This window comes from Plasmopara halstedii (genome assembly GCF_900000015.1).
Source record: "Plasmopara halstedii genome assembly, contig: Scaffold_3156, whole genome shotgun sequence".
Taxonomy (NCBI): domain Eukaryota; phylum Oomycota; class Peronosporomycetes; order Peronosporales; family Peronosporaceae; genus Plasmopara; species Plasmopara halstedii.
This window is the reverse complement of record NW_020190059.1, coordinates 60,536-74,727: the sequence shown is the minus strand read 5'-3', so window position 1 is coordinate 74,727 and position 14,192 is coordinate 60,536. Positions and strand designations below refer to the sequence as shown.

The 14,192-nt window shown below is 46.8% G+C and overlaps 1 protein-coding gene across 1 annotated transcript; it reads left to right on the top strand.

Annotated features, from left to right (window-relative positions):
- Positions 1 to 177: 177 nt before the first annotated feature.
- On the top strand, positions 178 to 738 carry PHALS_08122 (zinc finger; the record flags this gene model as incomplete). The annotated part of the gene is made up of 3 exons (XM_024721707.1): positions 178 to 333; positions 390 to 572; positions 631 to 738. The coding sequence occupies 3 exons, from the start codon at positions 178 to 180 to the stop codon at positions 736 to 738; spliced, it is 447 nt and encodes a 148-aa protein (XP_024586779.1).
- Positions 739 to 14,192: the final 13,454 nt, after the last annotated feature.

Sequence of the window (14,192 nt, the reverse complement as noted above, 5' to 3'; positions counted from 1 at the left end):
AAAACATGTGTGAACGCGGATTGCAACTGTGAGTTTGGACGATACTATTGCGAGGTATGCCGTTTTATTGATGATGACCGCAACAAAGACATCTATCATTGCGACAAGTGCAAAATATGCCGCATCGGCAAAGGGTTGGACATCGACTATTTTCACTGTGACCGCTGCAATGCCTGCATGAGCATCACGTTGAAAAAGCACAAGTGCGTGGAACGGTCTCTTGAATCGGACTGCCCTATCTGTCACGCATACATGTTCACCTCGACGACACCCGTCATGTTTCTTCCTTGTGGCCATTGTATGCATGTTTCTTGCTATGAAGAGTACACTCTGGTATGAACTAATAAGTGAATTGATTTATAAAGCTAACAATTGATGTTGGATTGCAGACTAATTACATTTGCCCGCTATGTTCGAAGTCACTGGGAGATATGGAACTTTACTTTGCTAGCATTGATGAGCTGCTCGAGCGGGAACGAATGCCGATGGAATATCAAGATTACAAGTCGCTGATCTACTGTAGCGACTGCGAGCGTAAATCTACGACCAATTTTCACTTCGTTTATCACAAGGTTCGATCGATGCTGTTGGTTCATGTGAAAATGAAACTTACATGATTTGCTTTGCCAGTGCCAATATGAAAATTGTATGTCGTACAATACGAAGCTACTGCGGCAATTTATTGATTCAGAGCGTCAAGTATCATGCGGCCCCACCGCGCAAATTCAAACGCTCTAGCATGATATCGTCATGTACGAATTAACGCTAATCATTCCTCAAATGCATCTTTAGAAATCTCTTTTACTGTGTACGACTCAGTTCTTGAGGAGTTTAACGAATTGACAAGTCGTTGCCCTCTACACACATAGAGCCATTTGGATTTATTCTAGCGCCCGTGGAATTAACACAGCATGCCTCGACTCCAAACGCGACGAAGCACTTTTCAGCGCCTCAAACATATTTGGGCCTTGCATGTGAGCAATCGTATGATCATCGAGCGCTGTCTAAGGTCTACGGCGTAATATGTTTTGGAGTGATGTTTGTTTCATGCTCCAACCAATCACTTTTACAAACATATGTGGATAATCTAATTAATCAGCTCTTACTTTTGACCAGTAGGTTTATCAAAAGCTTTTCAGCGCAAAGCTTATTGGGTCTTTGGTAAAACAAACCTGTTTAATTACAAACCCTCTCTAAATTGAACAAATGATATGGACTCATGTTGGGCACCATACAGTAGAACCTGTCTAAGTTAAGCCTGTTTAACTCAGAACCCTCTTTAAATGAAACACTTTTCCCAGTCCCAACATATTTAATTTAGACAGGTTTTACTGTACTATGGATATTCCATCATGTTGTGCAGAGATAAAAAGAAGCGCCGACGCAGCGTTTTTTCACGAGTTTCGCGAATTGATGTAGACTATTGGTAGCGGCAAGAATTTCCCTACATATTTTTAATAGGGTATAATTTCTTAGTTTTGCGGCTGTCCTCTTGAATAACTTCGCGCTCTGCTTTTAACTCTTTCGTGGGGCATCTTTGTGGGTGTTCTTCACTTTTACTATCTTAATTGTTCGGTTTGCATTAGTACAATATGCACTGTATTATCAGTGTTTGCCTTCCAGTTGTCGGTCTTTTTCAGGCGTGATCTTTCTACGAATGTTTCACATAATCAAACGCTCTGCTAGCATTATCGTTGGTAGTTGCGGAAGGAAGCTCTGACCCAAAGTTGTCTTGCACTCTTCGATAACCTGAAATATCAGTAATAACAACTCGCCGCCTATTATATTCAAAACGGTTGCCCCGTAAATTCATTAAAAAACCTATAAAACCAAAATCAGAGTCCGCATACGCAGTGTTTGAGGCCCGTTACATGTATAAAACCATCAGTTTACATGTCAAATTGATACTATCCAAGCGCCGCCCGCAACGAAGGCAAAAAGTGTATGATCGGTCGCAATGTGTGTTACTCGCTGTCCCGGTTCGTTCCACTACCCCTTCTAACTGGTTTTGACTTTCATAATTATATGTTTTGTGCGTTGACCAAAAAAATTTAAGGTACCAGCGCGATGTTTCAATATGATGTCTACGCACGAAAATTTCTCAGTTTTCTGCGCTCGTTCATTTTTCTTTCGTACAAAAATCTGCTGCTCACAGGGATTGTTTTTGCATCAAGCTCTACATAACATCAAATTTATATATCCACCAGAGTAACAGGATGAAAACAGCAAAGGCCCCCTTTTCACCTCTCAGCCCGGCGCTGCATGTCTTGGTTGGCGCGTATATCTGCGCAACCTTTAAATAATCTTTACGTCTCGACATAGAAGCTGGGAGCCCGAAAAGGGCCCTTGATTTTTCTTATCTACCCCGCAGTGCTCTTGTCCTGACGATCACGGATCCATCAAAGCAATGCTTAAATAGACGTCAACTCCTAGCTGTATGCCCTGTTGTGTGTTGACATGTACTTGTCATCACAAAACTTGGGAAACTGCATGGTGCTGCGGGAAGGGCTCCAATTAGTCATTACATGATACTACATCTACCTTCTACTTGCATCATAAAAATAATTAAAAAATTACAGAATAGTGTCCTTACATGCATATGTGACATCTCTATGAAGTGATGAGTATTCTGAATGATACAGAATGCTGGTTCCGACGTGTAGATTAGTACTGGTGAAGAGGCCAACGTATCTCTGTCTTTCGAAGTAGACGGTATTTCTGCTCAGACCTTTTACATAAGTTGAAGTCAAGCTCTTCAAGATCTTGCACAAGTTTAAGCTGAGGTTTGATCACAGTACATCCTTAATTGTGTAGGCCAGATTTATATGATCTCATATTAACCCTCTAAAAAATCTTGCGGTGTATTGCATGTAGCTCCAGAAACCGTTACTCATTTCAAATTTGCTTTCAGACCTCACGTCGTTTTTCTTCTCTCTGAGACATCACCGTCTTTTCTTGCACGTGGAGAATCGCTTACTCGTCGCACCTACGTGTCTGTCATGTGGGACGATTGTGAACAGCGCCTGTAGTAGTCTTTCCAACGGCTCTCAATTCGGTTTGACGGCGCAAAACTATATGACCCGCATTTCAGTCAGAGACATATTTTTGTCATATTTCGAGCAACATGGACGGAGTAGGAAGTATGACTTGGTCCATCAGTACCGCAAACGGAAGTGCTGACGAATAAAATGAATCTTTTGTTAATTTGTCGTCGCGTGAGTGGATGGTAATATAGCGAATGTGAGAAGTCATCAGTAGTCAGCTTACTGCAGTCGTCTTCTCCGGATGATCAAGAGAATGCTGTCTTCAGCTTCATGCACCATGAGATGATTGAGTCTAGAAAGCGGATCGCGATGCCTGTTTCTTCTCACATAACGATGCCTCTGATGTTGAACCTGTCTTTGTACCGTTGCGGAGATATGTAACCTCTTTCACGATGGTTTGTCAAGCTGGGACTGCAAGACGACTGTGAGGTTTTTGCGGCAAGTTTTGTTAGAAATGTCCAATCTTGCGAGTCGTGCAAAATTTGGGTATATTTTACGCGTTGAGCCGATTAAAACTGCTATCTTACCTGTGAGACGCTTCAAGATTGAGCTAAAGAAGGCATTTGAACAGCCACATGGTGAGTTTTGAGCCCGCGTCGAGTTCTTGAAGCTATGCAATGATCACTACGACCTACACTTGTGTGCACAATTGTGCTTGTTATTTGGTATCGAGCATTGTTGATGAGCTAATTGACATTTCAGCGCAAGTTGTAACAATTATGGCGGGGTTTTACGACGGGCCGATCTTGTATCAACTCTTCCATGTGTGCCTCGAGACGCAGGACGAATCCATCAACTGTGCGATGCAAGAAAAGCACAGGATCAAGTCGGCCAAGGGCTAGCTTTGTGCCAAGAGTAATGTGTCCGCCGACTACTACTTGTTAAAGTTCAAAGCAACGGACAAATCGGACATTTCCACGCCTAGATAGCGTTCTCTAAACCTTATAGAATGTTTTTGTAGTCAGAATCCGGACTATATTGCTGGAACTGCAGAGTGTCCTTGCCGGGTCAGCAACAAACACAGCGTGCTCACTCGGATGACGGCGGACGTCATCGGTTCGAACGCTTGCAAGAGTAAAATAACGGGAACGGCTAGTAGGGGCAAAGCTTACACTTGGCCCAAGATGAGTACTTTGGATGTTGCGGGTACGCAGATTTCTACCCTTTATGTGCTTGATGCCGATGTCAGGTCAATTTGAGCTTTGATTGTCTAAGACGCCTTCGTAGATAGTTTGATATACCGCAAGAGCTTTGATTGACACTGAAGATTGAACAGCATTGATCGACAGCAAATTATGGATAGGCATAGTATTAGCCTGCTAAATGTGAAAAGAGAAATGATCATTCTTTATAAAATGGATCTACAATAAAGATCCGTGAGCAAGCCATTCGCTTGGCAAAAAAATTTGGGGATTGTCGAGACGAAGACGTGTTTTTCCTTTTCGACATCGATGACAAATTTGATATCATTTGATGTATGTCATGGTCGAAGCGTTATCATTTTAGCATTGACCGGATAAAATATGTGATCGTCGTTAAAGAGTCGTACAGCGCTGATGTGTGCTGCATGATGACGAACGAACGGTGTAGTTGTATGCATCTATTCAAGAAGTCACAGATGCTTTAAGGGATATTGTGGTGTGCGATGGCCCCTCATACTCACATGATAAGCACAAAAAGACTACTGAACAGTAATAACTGGAAGTGAGGCAGCCAGGCGCCATAAAACTAGTATTTCCTGCCATCAACATGAATGACATGAACGATAGCAGTAAGAAGAATAGTGGGGGCAGAGGCAAATGCCCATTCAAGAGACGAAAAGGCAGGCCACAAGAAGGTTTGTCGTCGTTATTTTGCGTGCCTCTGGTCAGGATATGAATTAAATCAATGAAAGAAGTGTCCAAAAGTATAGCGGAAACAGTGAATCAGTAAATGTTTTGGTCTGCAACGAAGATGGTGTCGTTGATGTTACCCGTCTTGTGAAGACTAAAAATTTCCCAATTAAGTCGACGAATCATTTCCGCGCCAACAATAATCTAGAACACACAGAAACGCAGCCTGACGAAGGGCAGCTTCTTTCAGGCGCATGTGTTATTCGAAAAGCTCTTTTAAAAGGTCATCAACATTGCATCAAGTTCTGATGTGGAATGGTTGGATGTTAAGCTAAGATTTGAGAGGTTTGAGTTGCAGTCTTGAGATACTGTTTAAATTACTGCCATGTACAAACTTGTCAATATTATAAAATAGAAAAATATTTTTAGGCAAGGTGAAGGACGAATTGCAATCTGACAGAGGCATTAGTCATAATATTGACATACTTTGGTACGAAGTATTGCATCACATGACTATGTCCGTTGCTAATAAAGCAGATCATTGCAATTGGCGAGTTCTTTGTGCAGCGACAGAAACCAGGACATCTGCGTAAGAGCAAGTCATCGCACTGTAAACCTACCATTTGTGTCACAGAGGCAAATGGTAAATGGTGGATAGTTATGCTTCCAATCAACTCGCTGACCAGCGCGGACTCCAGCCCCAGGCAAAATAAACATCCTTGATGGAATTGTCAGCAGTACTATTTAATTGCGATCAATCTGATGGACGATTTCTATCATACACAAATGCGCGTAAATGATACACCACCAACGTTCAGTGGTATGCTGTGGAAAAGGTTATGGATGTCAAAAGGTTTGAAAAACGCTCCCACGACTTTAAACAGGATAGTCACGAGTCTTCTTTGTACATTGAGAGAATTTGCACCGAGTTTCTTTGACGATATATAATAATTTTTAATAAGAAAACGGGTAAATAGCCGGATGTCGATGCTCAGTTTGACCACTTTCGTCAGGTCATCTAAATTATGCGAGAGAATGAAGTTCTCGCCAGAAAGTGCTTTTACTTTGGATCTAAGACCCCCGTTTTTTGTTTTATAATGGGCGAGTTTTGTGTCCAAGTAGATTCAGAGAAAGAATGCTCCCAATCATTGGTCTATACCAGACGATGTGGAATAGCTGTTAGAATGGCTGGACTTGGTCAACTATTTGTTTGATTACATCTACAGTTACGCAGTGTTGGTGCAAATCCAGATGACGCTTTTAATTAAAGACGCTGAGTAGGAATGATCAGATGATCAACAGGTGGCATTGCCAGAGCAAAGAAGAGCTTGCGAGATGCTCCTGTCATTGCGATTGTAAATCACGACTAGCATTTCTATGTGGTCTGCAATGCTAGCAACTATGTTTTCGGTTATGCGGTGATGCAACACGATGATGAAGATCGAGGGCGAGTACTTTCGTATGAGTCTCGACAACCCCGGCCCGTGGAACACATTTATCCAGTTTACGACGTAGAGCATCAAGTGATAAAGAATTTTTGGTCAGGCTCAGGGTGGACTTGTTTGGACAGGAGCACTTTGCAATCTATAGGGATCACGGCGAGCTGCATACGGCAGTTTAGACTCCTCGTTTTTCAGACTTTAAAAGATTAAAACCCTCCCCGAATACGGCGGCGTTACTGGACAGTTTTACCGGTACCCTTTGGATGTTGGCAGTCCATGCGCATGGACTTTGTGTTCGGCCTAACGAAGATCTAGGTAGGCAACACGGTTAAGGTGGTCTTTGTGGACGCTTTGAGCAAGACGGCTTATCTTGCGGCATTGCCGGACACCAACGACGGTGTGAGAGTCACTATTTATCTGTCGTGTCTTTTGACAGCATGGACTCCCGGGGTCAATTATCTCTGACAGAGACCCGCGCTGCACTAAAAGTTTTAATCTAGACTCTTCCGGGTGCTGAACACCAAGTTGACTATGTCAACAACGGACCATCCGCAGACCGATGGTAAGACTAAGCGCGTAAATCGCGTCATTGAAACGCTCTTCGTAGCGTCTGCGCTGAGACGCCGAAGCGCTAGAGCGCTATGTTGCCACTCGTAGAGTTCGCTCTGAACAATGTGGTGCATTCATTAAGCAGCTACATGTCGTTCTACGTGAACGGGCATATTAATACTCGCGTCCCCCTGACGCCGCCATCCCTTGACTCAGGGCTTGGTGAGAAGGAATAGCCGAACGACTAGCTGATGACAGCCCCTCACCGTGCTTAAAGAAGTCGGAGACTTCGTGTCTGCCAGGCTGAGTCGTTCGCGATGCGATGGCTGGAAGCCAAGACACGCAAACGAAATTTGCAGACGGAAAAAGAAGGAAAAATGTTGAAAACATTGAGGTCGGAGTCCTAGTTTTAGTGAATTCTAAAGACTTCCTACACATGCAGTTTCAGCTGTCTTTATGACGAAGCTCTGTCCACGGGTTATAGGACTTTTAAGGTCGTGATCAGGCAAGGCCTAGCGTATACGCTGAACCTTCCGAGAAGGATGGCACCCTGCCGGTGTTTTATGCGGGCTATCTTAAAGCGTACCGGGATCCGGCGCGAGTGAACGCGGAAGCGTTGGCGCCTTGGTGGCATAAGCTCTCACCCACCCAGAGGCTGAACCAGCAAATGGTCTGAGCACGAAGTGCAACAATTTCCGTTTTCAACGGCGCAAGGCGCTCCATTGTCACACGAAGTGGCGTTTCTGCCTGTTCAACGGCTAGGAGCCGCTCCGACGAGCATGATAATACTCAACGCGAGGCAGCCGGTGCACAAAGCACTCTGGGATCTTAATATCTTCCGCACAGCGGTAGACGACCTCGAAGAGATGCTCGGCAGAATGCCGATTACGACAAACTTTGTCCTTTAACGCTCAAAGAGCATCGCGAGTCACCGGACAGAGATCGACGAAGTCAGCATCGTCTGCCGCCGACTCTTCTCGATGAGAATGGTGGCGTCCACTCCCACGCGATACGCATTGTGGGTCGATATCGTCGACAAGCTTTAGCCCGTATCTTGTAAAGTGGCGGGGATACCCAAACTTCGAGAACTCGTGGGAGTTTGAGGTGCCATTTCGGCAATATTGTCCAGACGTCGTGGACACTGATGATCAGAAGGATCATGACGCCACGCGTCATCTTGCGCATCGCACTTCTTGGCAGTAGCCCGGGAAGCTGTAGGGTCATGAGCTGAGCTCAAAATAAGGCCCTGAGCAGCTGTGGTTGAAGACTCATCCGTGTGAGAAACCACAGAGCTCACGGGAGCGTGACGGATGATCCCATGTGTCGCTGGGTGACAATACTCAGGAAGACAGCGATGCGCCTTGACAAACTCAAATCAGTAAATCGGACTATCTGATTTGTTGAACACCAAAGGTGTTTTGGATAGGGTTCCCGTATGTGGCTCGCGAACTGAATATGGAGTGTCACCTGAGCCACTGAGCACTGCTCACGTTTCGAAGCAGTTGCTGCATGCCAAGAGTGGTATGGTCTGACGAGGTTCGAGGCATCTTGGCAAGGTCCTTCGGATGCGCGTGGAGGCGCACGTTATCCACTAGACGATGTTAATAACATCAAGGCTCCGATGGAGCAGAGAGTGGGGACACTAGACAACGCCGAGTGCGTGATCCCACTGGTCTCGATGAGACGTAAAACCTCTATAGAAAGGAGACAGCGAAGCCGTATGATATATGCAGGACGCAGGGCGACGATGCTGACCCAGATTGTGTCTACCGTAGCGGATGGGGCACAGCTATATACCCCTTGTCAACCGTTTGACAAGAGTAGAAGACGGTGACGTCATATTTAAGGCTAATCCTTTGGTGGGTGCTCTGCTTGAGATGAACAAGGTGTCCTTTGAAGAGTTTGACGGTGCCTTAAAGGCAGGCGACTTGGTTGAGGTGGTCATGATAAGACCGAACCAGGAGAGTAACTCGTCGTGGCTCTGGATGAAGCTGTCCTGGAGAATACTAAGAAGGTGCTAAACGCACGAAGTGAATTATCGATCCTTCAGGATCCCTAGGGTCCGTAATATTCTTTGATAAAGAAATCGCAAGTCGTCGTCTCCACAGACCCGCCGCCGGTCCTACCTCCGAACCGAGGTGTGCATCATGAGATCGACCCGGTTCCGAAATCAAAGACTGCGTAACACGCCAATGGCCCCTGTCCAAGGAGCAGTTTGACGTCATTGACGCCTTTTTCCGTTCGAAGCACGACGCAGGAATGGTGTGTGAGAGCAAGTCTCCCCATTTGACACCCACGTTTTGTACCCGGAAGCCGTACGGCAAGTGGCGTATCGTTATCGCTCATAATAAGCTAAACGCTGCCACCATTCCGGCACAGACGCCGATTTCTAGAAAGGATAATCTCCAGAACAAAATGGTTGGCTGTACAAAGTACAGCGCGCTCGACTTGGTCGATAGTTACTACAAATTGCTCGTGAGAGCGAGTGATGTTCCGCTGACAGCGATGAAATCCGAGCGGGATACTCTGGGAGTGGCTGGTTATGCTCCAAGGGCTGTCAATGTACCAGCAATATTTAATCGTCTTGTGACGCAATTGTATAGGCCCCATCGAGCCTATGCACAAACATACTTCTACGACATCTTCGCCCACAGTCGTGCGCGGCACGGGGGGACAGATATATAAAATCACATCATCCATTTGAGAGTGCACACGCACGAATAAGCTTTATGCTGATGCCGGAAGACATCTTTGTCGAGGAGTCAATCCCATTTTCAGGATGCTCCACTGGGTAGCGTGGCCTCCGAGCGGATTCCGCTGAGGCCAAGGCCATCGTGGACCGGCAGGTTCCAGTGAACCAAATGGACTTGCGCCAGCGGCTTGACTTCGCCAACAACTGGCACAAGTATAGCGCAACTTATGCGGAAATGACCAGGCCATTGTCTAATTTTATGTAAAAGAATAAGGAATGGTGTCGGAGCACCGAGCATCAGAATGCTTTTGACTGGGTCAAAGACAGCTACCTTCATGCACCAATACTGGCGCTGTCAGACCCTGATCGACTTTTCAGGTTCGTCTGTGACGCTTCGGACGTTGCCATCGGCTGTGCGCTGCTGAAGCAGACGCTGTGGGGCGAGATCGGGTGATCGCGTTCGAATCTTCCCAATTTAAGGCTGCGAAGAGGAACTAACCAGTCCACGACAAGAAAGATTTTGTGATGAAGTATGCTCTTGTCAAGTTCATGGTGCACCTGCTTGGCTCAAAGCCATTTGTGATCTACTCAGATCATGCGTCATTACGCACTGCAACTCAGTCGCCTCACCTCTCGCATAGGATGACCAGGTAATACTCATTCTTTGCATAATAACTTCGAGGTGACGTAAAAAACAGTAAAGTAGAACGTTTTGGCCGATGCGTTGTCATGCAGACCGGACTATGAGCTTGCTCGAGTACAGCAACGCTATTTGTCGATCGTGTCTTTCGACAGCATGGACCTTCGGCGTCAATTGTCTCTGACAGAGACCCGCGCTTCAGTGGATAGTTTTGGCTTACAGTTTTCAGGGTGCTGAGCACCAAATTGACTATGTCAACAGCGGACCATCCGTAGATCGATGGTCAGACTGAGCGCGTCAGTCACGTCGCTGAAAACGTTCTTCGCTGCGTCTGCGCTAAGACGCCGAAGCGATGGAACGCTATGTTGCCACTCGTAGCGGTTGCTCTGAACAATATAGTGCATCCATCTACTGGCTACACGCCGTTCTACGTGAAAAGACTTGATCATTCCTCGCGTTCCGCTGACGCCGCCATCCCATGGCTCAGGGCTTGGTGGGGGAGGAATAGCCGTACGGCTAGCTGATGTCAGCCCTCTCAAGGTTAAAGTCGGAGACTTCCTGTCTACCAGACTGGGTTTCTTACGACACGTTCCCGATGCGATGGCTGAAAGCCAAGACATGTAGAAGAACTATGCGGACTGAAGAGGAACTACAAATGTTGAAAACTTTGAGGTCGGAGAACTGGTTTTATGAAACGGTAAATTCTTCATACACATGCAGTTTCTGCTGTCTTTATGACGAAGCTCCGTCCACGGTTTATTAAACCATTTAAGGTCGTGGTCTAGCGTATACGCTGAATCTTCCGAGAAGGATGCGCACCCACCCGAAATTCTCTGTGGGCTTGCTTACGCCGTACCAGGATCCGGCGAAATTGAACGCGGAAGCGCTGGCGCCGGAGCAGCCCTGAAGGTGCGCGGCGACTCAGAAGCTGAACCAGCAACTCGTTCTGAGTATGGAGTGCAACAGCTTCCAACGGCGCAAGGCACTCCACCGCCACATGAAGTGACGTATTTACCTGCTCGTGGGCTTGGAGCTACTCCGACAGAGCATGATAATACTCACCGTAAGATACTCGGTACACAAAGTGCTCCAGACCCTTGGGGTATTCCGCATGGCGGTAGACGACTTCGGTGAGATGCTCGGCAGAGTGCCGATGACGACGGACCTTGTCCTTCAACGCTCGAAGAACATTGCTAGACACTGGATGGCGATCGACCAAGTCGTCATTGCCCGTCGCCGACTCTTCTCGATGAGAATGGTGGCGCCCTTTGCCAAGTGGAACGCCTTGTGGGTCAACGTCGTCGACAAGGTCTAACCCAATATCTTGTGAAGCGGCGGGAATACCCAACCTCCGAGAGCTCGTGAGAGTTTGAGGCTCTCTTTCGGCAAGATTGCTCAGGCGTCATAGTCGCTTATGATATAGAAGGATCGTGACGCTTCGCGTCCTCGTGCGCACCGCACTTCTCGGCTGTAGCCCGAAAAACCGGGTGGCCATGAGCTGAGCTCTAGTAATGGTCCTGAAGCTGCTGTGGTCGTAGACTTACTCGTGCGAGAAACCACAGAGCGCGCGGGAGCGTTATGGATTGTTCCATCTGTCACAGGGCGATAATACGCAAGAAGTGGGCGTTGCGCCTTTAGTTTGGCAAGCTCAAATCATAGACGGCGTTCAACGCGCACGTCAACTTCTTTGTGCTTTAGCTGCAAGGTAGACAAAGAGGAACGTTTTCGGTTCCGCTACAACCATCGCCGAATTGTCATCTGCAGCGACTTCGCCAGGGGTGAGCAACACAGGGACGGTTCGCATTGCGGGTACAGGAGCGCCTACTTTTTTGCTGGAAGTCGAGCGCGGTACCGATCCATTGGGATCTCTTCTGCTATCAAAAATCGAGCTCGCAGAGCTTTCCGCTGATCTAGCTCAGCTTGTGTTGTGCGCCGGGGGCCCGACTACGTAGACGCCTTACGATCAAGTGACCGTGTCTGTCGCTCTGTAGCGGAAACCGAACGCGGATACGAGCGCAGGAGAGTCGCCCTGTGAGCAGCCTTCAATTGCTGCTCCTCGTCGAGTCGATTGGCAAAAATATTACTTCCCCCGGTAGCCAAGAGTTTGGGGAACGGACACGGTTCCCGCAAGGTTTGAGGTAGGATCAGTTGGCACACTTCATCCTCCTCGTCTTCTCATGCCGGGAATGGAGTATCCGGCTCGTAGTCGAGTTCCTCCAGCTCCTTGATGAGAAATCCGTCGCCTGAGGCGGGTGCGTTGTGTCGCGTTCAGTTGTCGAAGGTTTAAGATGTGCTTTCCGTAAAGCCGCGGACGTACTGTCCGGAGGTGCACCCAGTGCAGAAGATGAAGGGCTTCGCCCGCGGTTGCCCTCGCTACCAGCTAGGCTGGGTGTTTTGCGTGTCGTAGACATAGGGCTCATAAAGCGGAAAATGTTTATAGTTGTTCTAAAAGAACGTTGAGGTGTCTCAAACACGCGAGCCTCGTATATAGCGACCATTAAATGTGAATTGTGAATATTCACAAGTTGAGAGCGTAACGATGTTACTCGTACCTTGTATGAAAGGGTGGATCGCACTAGATGGTGCAACCGTACATAGGTGTGTATTTCACGAGTTCGTGTGATCACACAGTGGTGTCGCTAAGCCGTAACAAAGAAGCCACCACATGGCAGGATTGCCAGTTGTAATGCATATTACTATATTAATTAGGTATTACAATATTCATTCGAAAAAGCTAGGGTTTTAGATATTGGCGGCTCCGCCGCAACCAAACAATTAAATACAGTTTTAATTTTGAACAGAAGTGTTTGTTTGCTTTGGTTAAGGTTTTAATTACTTGGAGGTAGTGGAGTGCGATTTGCTACACCCTTACTGGTTCTTGGAAAAAACGTAAAGTCGGTGACCTTAGCTTAGCTTCCTCTAAGCAAAGAGCTACGGCAGCCCCGCTGCATAATCCCACCCAGTGTATGGGTTACTAAACACTGTGGTCAGCTTTCGTAAGCCAGGGTACATTCTGAATGAGGGTTCGAGTCTTCCCAATTGCTACTACTCTAAGTGAAGGTGGCAGCCCGAAGTGTTGATGACCTGTGCATTAAAAAAGCGCTCGAGGAACATTTTTTGAGCGCTTGTTTTGTTCGGGGTGTGAGCAGATAATCCGCGCGTACAGGCGCGTAAGTATCTGCTTCGGCGTAGTGAGCAACTTGAGGAGGCTTGGAGCCGTAACCACGGAGTGATGATTTAAGCAAAAGTCGGCTTGACGCTCGCAACATGCTTTTGAGAAAGCTGAGCTTTTTCAATCATCTAGTCAGCTCGTTATCGACGACCTTGACATCGCCGTGAGGTTTACGCAGGATGTCGTAGCATATTTTCCTGTCGAAGCACTCGAGCAAGGGGAGGCTAAGTGCATTTAGCGCGTCCTTCTCGGTGAGTGGCTTTGCCGTGTTTCATCAGGGGAGTGCGGATGTATCACGTTGAGACTGTATCCTTTTTTCATCCGAAAAAACGGCGGCATACTCACTAAGGGCTTTTCTATCAGAGCGTCGGTCGCGATGACCACATCTTTCTGCAGACTTGGGAAACCAATTGTTTGGGTGTAGAGCAGAGGGCTATCGGTTGCAACTATACTTATGTTTAGGTGCAGGGACGGGAAGTGCAAAGGATGAAGTTAGACTCCACCTACAGTTGTAGCTCGCCAGGCGGTCACTATAGCACAGTATCGTAGAAAGACAAACGAAGTTTGAGCAACAATGTGATCCATACCTTAGCGGGGGATGTAATGGGTATGTACTGTGGTCTTGTGTACTTATGCCTTACACTTAAAAACCAATACTGAACGATTGTACGTAACTCACATTGCGTTTTGATAGAATGTAAATATTCAAAAGTACCGAAAGGGTCATTGTATAATTAGACTTCGAAAAGGAGGATAGCAACACTACGAGAGATAGTGTAATGTATAGACTTTAGTATCAGTCTAAATTGAAATGTATGTAT